The sequence below is a fragment of the Apaloderma vittatum genome, unplaced genomic scaffold, assembly GCF_000703405.1.
Source record: "Apaloderma vittatum isolate BGI_N311 unplaced genomic scaffold, ASM70340v1 scaffold5389, whole genome shotgun sequence".
Taxonomy (NCBI): domain Eukaryota; kingdom Metazoa; phylum Chordata; class Aves; order Trogoniformes; family Trogonidae; genus Apaloderma; species Apaloderma vittatum.
In genome coordinates, this window is record NW_009734595.1 from 7,218 (window position 1) to 17,116 (window position 9,899).

General features: G+C 34.9%; 1 protein-coding gene across 1 annotated transcript in view; it reads left to right on the top strand.

The window, feature by feature from the left end:
• Positions 1 to 9,135: 9,135 nt before the first annotated feature.
• The window catches only part of ASCC3 (activating signal cointegrator 1 complex subunit 3), a 138,582-nt gene continuing 137,818 nt past the window's right edge, over positions 9,136 to 9,899 (top strand). The window contains exon 1 of the mRNA XM_009876339.1: positions 9,136 to 9,180. Within this exon, the coding sequence (XP_009874641.1) occupies positions 9,136 to 9,180 (45 nt within the window). The remainder of the gene's footprint in view (positions 9,181 to 9,899) is intronic.

A 9,899-nucleotide genomic window follows, 5' to 3' on the forward strand; every position in this document is an offset into this window, starting at 1 on the left:
AAGAGTTGACTCCAGAGTATGTTGTGTTTGTTTCCTCTCATCTATTTAATCATGAGGTATTTATAATATTCTTATTTAGGAGAGGATACCTTGAGAAGTGCAAGGTACGTAAGGTATGGGTTTAGAAGGGACATTCTAATTGTTCTAGCACAGTTTACTACAGGTCAAAGGGAAATGCTTAAAACAAATGGTTGCATGATATTGTTTTTCTACAGAAAAAGATGCAGTATAAAGCTGCTTATAATTTTGAATAATAACTGTCGTTCAAGTCCATTGGCATCTGCAAAAACGCAGTTGTTAACTGCCTAATGACATATTTGCATAGTAATAGGCTAGTTATTCTTGCTTAATTTTCTGTACCAGAATAGATATTGCTATTTCTAATCTGTCAATTAAAATTCAGAATAATTTCAGCTACCTGTAGGAGTCAGTAAAGTATTGTTTGTTTATCTTATTGAATAATTTGCCCTCTACTTTAATTTTCACTCTATTCATTTTTTTTCTCCATTTTGTCGTATGTTTTGCTAATTTGAAGATAGCTTAGATTCCATTATGCTGTTCTGAAACAGGTTTTCTTAGTGTCCAGAATCTGTATTTAGGAGCTGATTCCTGAGCACTTATTTTTTAGGTCATCTAATATAATTCAGAATAGAATAAAACAAGATCATAAACACAAGTGCCAGCAGTTTTTAAAGTAATCAATACTTTCGAACTTCTAATGCAAATTAAATCAGACAAACCAATTAACATACATTAGTGGAAAATATGTAGGAGTCATGAAGTTTCATGTGGACAAGTGCTTTTTTTCTCAGAACCATCTTCTCCTTAGTGCTGCTGCACACACACTGACGGGTATTCAGTGTAAAGGTTTAATATAGTCAGAGTCTCCTATTGTAATGCAAGAAGTATAATGTCAAATTTATAATTTGTGTAGAAACAAGAAAAAGATATGTTAAAATATATATAAACATATACGTATCATCGGGACTACTCAGGACTATTCCAAAATTTACTTCTTTTGCACCACAGACAAAGATATTACATACTTATGACATCTACAAATTTACTTACTTTTTTTTAAATGGTGATAGGTCCACAAGTTCTGGGTTTACAAGTGTGTGGTTAAGCGGGAAGATCTTTTGCTAGAGATGATGCAGCAAAGGCAGAGGAAAGATGAGGAAAAAAATAATAAAATAAAACTAGGAGTAACTAAGTTTATGCTGAGAATTAGAATAGATTTATAACAACAAAAATTGTAACAAATCAGAGAAGACAAAGCAAGGGGTGCATCGTGCATGAAACTGCAACAGAAGTGAATATGAAGAATAAGAAATAAGTAGTATTTCAGAATGTGTTTGACAGTAGGGCCTTTTTTATGGGTGGGTTTAGAACACAAAAGGCTAAATGAAGGAAGGCCATATAGGAGCGAAAGTACAAAAGTAGTTCCAGTGTAGTGACCTTAGCATAACTTTTTCCAAAGAATTTCATAAGCAGTAATAAAAATTAGATGGAACTGTATGATACAATATTCATTAAGGTGGACACATCGTAAATAAAAAATACATTTCACATCAAAAGACAAAAAAACAATTATAGGACATATGTCTTTAAAAAGTAATATTATTGCAGATAAATAAATGAGCAAGTGCACATTATTGATAGTAAAGCTATTTGTAAACTAAATAGAAATTACTGCCCTTAAAAGATGGTGTATCTAAATAGAAGTATAATTAGATAAGTAGTTATGTAAAATACTTTTATTTTTTAATTGGATTCTGCAGTTTTTTTCAAAAATCCAAGTTTTTGTTTAAACAGGTGATCAGAAGTAATTTATTTGAGTGACTAATTAAATCAAAGCTTAGAGAGACAGGAATTAATGGTAATCTATCAAGAGTTCAAAATGTATCACTTTACTGAACTGATTAACCGAAGTGACATTATAGATTTCTTTGCTGTTGTTATTAGTTAATATTTTCTGTTAGAATATTGCATGGTATTGTGTAGCTTTGTTCTTCAGCAGAGTTTGCTGAATTTTTCTCTTGGACATACAGATATTTTGATGGTGACTCCTGCTGACTTTTTGGGTTTTTTGATATTTTTGCCCCCTCAGGATTAAGTGAAAATTTGCATATTCTAATACACATTATTTAATTTTATATGATGAATAAATGCAGTCTGACTTGTCAAGAATTTTCTGTACAATAGGAGGAATATATAAATTATTTAATCAGAACTAGTTTGTAGGCAGCGTAGTAACCCTTTAATTTTCTGTAGCATAAAAGATCTTAATACATATGAGTTTATATCAATATGTCTTTTAAATGCAAGATGTATTAAAATGAAATAAAATAATTACAAAATAAATTCAAATTCTTTCGCTATTTTGGTAAGTGAATAAAAGCCTGTACAGCTTTTTCCATTTCCATGGTGTTGTTTACTGTGTGAAAAGACTTTAATATGCACAGTATAAAATTTGCTAAAATAAAAGCAAGACTTCTACATTAAAATTTTTTAGTTTTAGTATAGGTCACCTTATAAAAATTCTTACTTCATATACTTTATTGCTATTCTTTTAGTTAGTATTGCTGGATAGTGATCTTCATAAGCTCATAAGGAGCCACCTTTATACCGCATCATGCTGTCATTTAGATCTGGTAATCAAGAAATTCTGATTTTGCAGTGAGTATTTTTGATCAAGAGGGTATTAGGGAGCCATGTGTGACATTTTCATTTATTTTGCATGGAATATACTTTTCATTGCTAAATGTTAGGCGCTGAAATGTTGAACTGTATCTTGGCAGTTGGGGAGAAGTCGCAACATAAGAGACACAATTTTATTGTTCCTTGGAGTGAGACTGGGCAATAGTGAGTTGTACTTGGTTTAGGAGGTGGCTTCTATTTAAATGAGGTGCAGAGAATGATATTCTAAACATAAATAGGTGCAGTCAGTGCTCCTTAGGGAAAAGTGTTGAAAAGTCATTAGGAACTGAGTTTTGTGAAGTACTTGAAGGAGGTTTCATGCCTAAAGGGAGAAAACAATTGGATAGATCCAGATCCCTAACTGTTCATTTTCAGTGGACTCCAAGGTCTAGGCCCAGGTGAAGAACTGGATGCCATATAAAAAAACATGTTATAAGGATTTAGCTGCATGCCACCAAACAGTGTCTTGAAGCTCAAATAAAGTGTGTATACTTGTCTCTAAACTACATAATTATTATCAACATTGCATTAAATAAATTCAGTCTTTCACCTTATTTTTTTAAAAGAAGTGGTGCAAAATGTGTGGCAAAATATAGGCCTTCTGTCCTGAGGAGAGGTGTTAAGTAAAACAGAGATGCTGGACTCATGCATTCTAGTGACGGGCTCTCTAGTAAGGAGATGAAAGATACCTGAAGGAGTCAGTGTGCTTCCCCCAAAAGGTGAATGAACCGTTACAGAGTTATCGTACAGAAAGTTATTTCAAAGGTGTGTTAAGACAAGCATCTTTACTGTCCAGGGCAGAAGAAAAATGTTCTGAGGGATTTCAAGTACCTGATTATAAATTTTCATGAATTATTTTAGTAGATGCTTTTGTTAGGTGTATATGTGGTGTGTGAAAATCTAAGTCATATTAGTATCTGGTTAGGTGTTGTAGGAGAAGAGTACTAGCTCCAATATGTATTTTGAATAATAGTATGCTTCTCAGTGTTTTGGTGATGCACTAACAATTCAGAAATATTACAACTTATTTGTAAGCAAGCACTTCCTGTTGTGAATTTTAAATAGTCTTTGGTGAAATCTTTTGATTTTTTTCACACTTTAAGAAAATTCTGGGGACATGACCTGTCTAGAGATATTTACTTTCTCCTTTTTTGTGTATTTTTCATTATTTAAAAGCTTTGGTTTCAGGAGAGCTGCAGCAGATGCTTCCAGCACTAGGGTTATATACACCAGAGCTAGCTTTGAACTACACAGTACAGATCTAATTACACAGCTTGTAGCTGTGGAACTGCTTCTCTCTATTCTAAATTACTTTTCCTAACTTATTTGCATAATTTAACGCACAGAGAGTTTGCCACTGAAATATAATATTCTCTAACACAGTTAGGACAAGCTAAATTAACCCCCTTAGGAGTATTTTACTGTCTCACAATTTATTTGGTAAATACTTACCAACTTCATTTGGGGGAAAACATTCAATGAGGTGTTATATGTTAATTTTTAGCTAGGGGTGGTTCTTTGTAAACATATTTGGTGATGCATAGAGATTACAAGTAAACATTAACCTTAAGATTGGGCACCTCTAATCTGCTAATAAACTGTTGGGTTGTTTTAATCACACTTGGTTTCTGCCTCTCACGGAGGTTTTTTTATTGTCAGCAATTTGTGCAGTCCTTTTAAATTTAAAAAATTGGTTAAAAGTTGTTGATGTGTGATGATGAAAAACATAAAAGTCAATGAATTAAAGTGTACAGTATTTGTTTTAAAACAGTGGGAGGAAAATTTCAGAAAGAAACATGCTACACATTTCAAAATTAGGTAGCTTTCTGTAAGAACTGTAGAAAGGCTTCTGGGAGAGGATAGGTCTATAATGCTTGTTTCTTAGTTTTCGTTTGCATAAAAGTTCTTCTCTCATTCCAAATGAATGATTGTTGTGATGTCAGGCATTGTCATACAATGATTCTGTGAGGAGAAGAAGCAGCCCTATAAAAATTGTTAGGAGAATATCAAATTGTTCTTTGACCAGTGACTATTCTGAGGGATTTTATGAATTAGACCTTTATTTCTTTTAGTCCATTTAATTGCAAGTGTTTTATTATGTTAAAGGAGTAGTTCTGTGTCAGGACACACCTTCGTTCCAGAAGGAGTGTGATGGGAGAATAAGAGAGTAAGAGAATAAGAGAAAAAGAAGAGATGGTCTGTTACGTAGGACAAAGAAACACTTCACTGAAGATTTAGACTTTGTGCCTGTCTCTGACAGTTTAAGTATGATGTTACAGAAGCTGAAGCCGCTGAAATAAAAATTTTCAGAAATAGGTACTAACCAGGACTTCTGAGTTTGGAGAGTTATGAGATAGGAATCATTGATCTGATGGTTAAGAGTATTGGGTGTTCATGGCTTCGATGCAGTTGATGGGAGCTCTGCTTTGAGTTTAGCATCGTATATAGTAGGCAGTACGATCTCATGTCTTAAGTTTCACACTCAGATAGTGAATATTCTTAACCTTAGTTCCACCTGCAAAACAGGAATATGAGGAAACGATGTTGTGTGGATTTTTTCTTGGTATTATAGAATCCTGACTTATCGTAATGACTAAACTCATAGCAGATCCCATTACGGAATTGCTATTTCTTGACAGCAGGATTTGAGCGAAGTATGCTAGATAAAACAAGGTAAAAACTAGATTCTGCTTCATGAATTGAGCATTGTCTGTTTCACATACAAGATGTGAGAGGAAATGTTTTGATGTGAGAAGAAAGACTAAATACAGACTGTTAATGACTGGCTTCCTAATTTAGCACCATCCTATCTTCTGCAGGCTTTGCATGGTAGCCCAGCCAACTCATTGAGGTCAGCGTTGACAGTTCTGGTGGTTGTTTTGGTGGTTTTTTTTAATTTCTCCTGTCTAGCTACTATTCCTAATGATAAGCTTGAAATATCTTCCAGTCCCCTGGCAGTAAAACAGGCTGCTTGTTTTCCGATTTTTGTGGGAAAGCCAGCATGGAATTGTCCAGATGCCCTGGACTGGATAATTCTATTTCTGACAAAAATTCTATTTTCCTAGGGAATTTAGGTTTAATGTATTTTAGGATCTTATTTCTTAAGGCATTCTGGTCTTTTCTAGCTGTGCTTTTATTAACTGCGTTTCTTGAGGTCATACGAATCTTATCCAGCATCTCAAGCAGGTGACTACTTCAGTAGTGCTATATAGTATTTTTTGTCATTTTTAGATTAATCCTCAAGTCTGTCATCTTCTCAAATAAAATCAAGGCACTAGACCTTGAAAAAGGGTTTTCTGCTGTGACAAACTGATTATGGAGTGCTATGTTTTAAAGTATGTTAATTGAAAGGAAAGTATTGCAAAAGTAATGCTATGTAGTCATTTTAGCAGCCAAGATTCATTTATGCACTACACTTACCTTTATATGTTTGTGTAGCAAAGTGTCAGCTATTAGATCTGATTTTCCTACAGAAGTTCATATTGAATTTCCTATATCTCTGTATGAGTAGTTGAAATTAGGTATGAATGTTTCTGCTACATCCACCAGTGTACTACTTTTAGCATAGGTTCATCCCAAGAAGGAAATTGGGTCACATCTGCTTTCAAGTTGAGGCAGAATTAAGGTCAAGGAGGAAACCTGAAAAATAACAAAAATTTTTCTTCTAAGTCTTCAGAATAATATTTCGTTATCTTTTTGGTGTCACTTATCATTGTCTTAGCACAACCAGAACATCATAGTGACAGTTGACTTCAAAATGTCAGTTCCTAAAGACCCTAAATGGTTTTGACTGGATCTAAGGGATTTTCCTCATACTTACCGTTTCAGGAATGTGCTCAGTTTACAAGCATTGCAATTGCTGTTCATTTATATAATAATTAAAAGGAAGATTCTTCAATAAGAGCCCATTTAGAATCATAGATTCATAGAATATCTTAGATTGGAAGGGATCTTAGACATCATCTAATCCAACCTCCCTGCCGTAGGCAGGGATATTATTGCTATCATTCCACTGCCATTTCTTCTGTGACTAGTAGAGTGTGCTCTACTTCATACAACTGTAGTGACTTAAGGTTTTACATGGTCTCACTTCTCAGTAGAGCTTTTTAACCCCTTCAGGATTTTTAAATAGGTGTAAGCCACCAAAGTGTTACACCTACTTTTTTTTTTGTAGCTTGTTTAATTTGAAGTTACCTCCTAACAGGACTCATGTATGTATCTCGTTTTAGCAAGCCTTAAAGAATTATACTATCATTAAGAGCTTTGTTGCATATAGATACACACTTGGGTCCAGATTTGCTTGCTATTTTATTTAACTTTTTATTAGTTCCTTTCAAACTTTAAAAGCATTCCACTGCTTGTTTAGCTTTGTCCTTCTAGATGTATAACTGCCACTCACTTAATAAAAAAATCAGTCAGTACACACTTTGTTTAGTCTTGATTAGGAATTTCAAAAAGGTCAGGAGAACCGGTAAGATACTTATCAATATTATGTCAAAGCATACAGAAGTACATTAATCTAGTATATTTGAATGTAATTAATATTAATGCTGTGTAAACATCATTCTCAAAGTTGCCATTTTAGATTTAAGATATGGGTAGTGATTTCAAAGCTGATAAAAGACTGAAAGTAAAAGAGAATCTAAAATATTAAAATAGAATGTAAAACCAATCAACAAAACTATTTTGTGGTTAAATCATAAAGCCCCTTAGTGCATATGGGACCTTTTTTATGGAATCAGCATGTCATGATAAAAAAGACTGTTCCAAATTCACATTAATGCTCGATACTGTATTTCCTCAACTTTCAGAATTTAGCTATTTTCACAAGATTAAATTTTTATCTATTCAGCAAAGAATTAAATGTTAATATGACTCCATTTAAAAAGGAAGCAAATGAGTAAATTATAAAATCAAGTTGATTTTAAAAGTGAAGTTTTTTGTCAGTGAAACCTGTCGACACAGCGTTTAGTAATAAGTGAGAATTCACTGAAGAATACGTGGTAGATCTATTAATAAAAGGAAATTCCTGGTTTGAGTAGTCACATATTTTTATTCGGACTTTCTGTAGAAAAAATTACAAAGAGGTAAATGGAGAGTAATCCTTAAACAATGAATGATGACAAAAGGGGCAGATATTGAAATTCTGTTATGTTGTGATTCTCTTACTTTTTGAAGAAATTTAAAACAGATTTTACCAGTATGTTGTTTTTAAGTTAGAGAAAATTGGTATGTTGCTGTGACGTGTGTCTGAGAATATTTCTACTCAGATGAAAACTAATAATTGTAGGAGTCATGATGTTACTCAATTGATCATGTAAAAACATATGAAATAAACTTAAGAGGTAAGGAGTAATTACGCTCAATAGGCAAACAGTTATGCATGCATTTCTCTTTTTATCTCTTCTGTGTATTTTCACTTGAATTAATTTGCTTGGGTTTAATTATAAATTTATAACGTATATAAATTCGTAACAAATATGTCTACTTTTATATAAAATTATATATACGTTATACATTTATAATTAAATGAGAATTTTCCAGATAAAGAACAGAAGCAGTAACTTGTTTAATTAAACCCTAAATAGCACTACTTTCTAAATACTGTTTCGTTTAAAGCAATTCAGTTACGCATTGCAAATTGATACAAGCGTGGTTGTGCCAAAAGGCCAAAATTAAATACACAGTTCTCTTCAGTTTGACACACCAATCTTAAAATTCAGCTGAAACTACCTTAAAACAGAACAGTAACTCCGTGGTTATATTTTTAAATAGGACTTGATGGACTTGCAAAACTGTGTTTGCCATTTATTCAAGAGCCACAGACTCAGACTTTCCCATATGTGAGTTTTAAGAACTCAGAAATTGTCAGACTTGATCAAACTGAAGAGTTGTCTGAAGCAAACTCTGAGCAGTACAAAGTGCTTAGGGGGACAATACAGAGAGTTTTCCATAGTGTACGTTTCCCAGTGGTACATAGTTAACAGACACTTGGAACTGTTATTACGTTGGAATTAAGTGATATTTAAATACTTTTCCCTTTTTACATCAGTCTAAGGGCTTACTACCACAATTCGCCTTAAATATACCTTGGAGTAAATCTTCATTTAATATCAGTGTAAATAGCTACATATATATTTCTAGAGGAAAAACTATTAGCATCTTATTGCTGTCTCTCGGTCTAGATACCATATGTAATTGTAATAAGCATAATGAAAGGACATTGGAGTTGGTTAGATGATGCCCAACTGTATTTCCAAAGCCTACTGCCGACATGGGTACAAATAATTTTTGATTACCACTCAACTCTTAGTCGACATCCCACACGACATCCTGGTCTCCAAGTTGGAAAGACATGGATTTGATGAATGGACCGCTCGGTGGATAAGGAACTGACTGGAAGATCTCATTCGAAGAGTTCCAGTCAATGGCTCGATGTCCAAGTGGAGACCAGTGACAAGTCGTGTCCGTCAGGGATCAGTACTGGGACCAGTACTATTTAACATCTTTGTCAGTGACATGGACAGTGGCATCAAGTGCACCCTCAGAATGTTTGCCAATGACACAAAGTTGTGTGGTGTGGTCGACACGCTGGAGGGTAGGGATGCCATCTAGAGGGACCTTGCCAGGCTGAAGAGGTGGGCCCAGGCCAACCTCATGAAGTTTAACAAGGTCAAGTGTAAGGTCCTGCACCTGGATCAGGGCAATCCCAAGCACATTTCCAGGCTGGGCAATGAGTGGATTGAGAGCAGTCCTGGGGAGAAGGATTTGGATGTGTTGATGGATGATAAGATCAACATGAGCCAACAGTGTGTGTGCGCTTGCAGCCCAGAAAGCCAAGCGTATCCTGGGATGCATCAAGAGATGCGTGACCTGCTGGTCGAGGTGATTTTACCCCTCTGCTTTGCGCTTGTGAGACCCCACTTGGAATACTGCGTCCAGCTCCGAAACCCCCAACATCAGAAAGACATGGAGCTGTTGGAGCAAGTCCAGAGGAGAGCTACGAAGATGTCAGAGGACTGGAACACCCCTCCTACAAGGACAGGCTGAGAGAGTTAGACTTGTTCAGCCTGGAAAAGAGAAGGCTCCGGGGAGACCTTATAGTGGCCTTTCAGTAGCTGAAGGGAGCCTACAAGAAGACTGGGGAGGGACTTTTCACAAGGGCCTGTAGTGATAGGATGAGGGACCGTGAGTGGAAG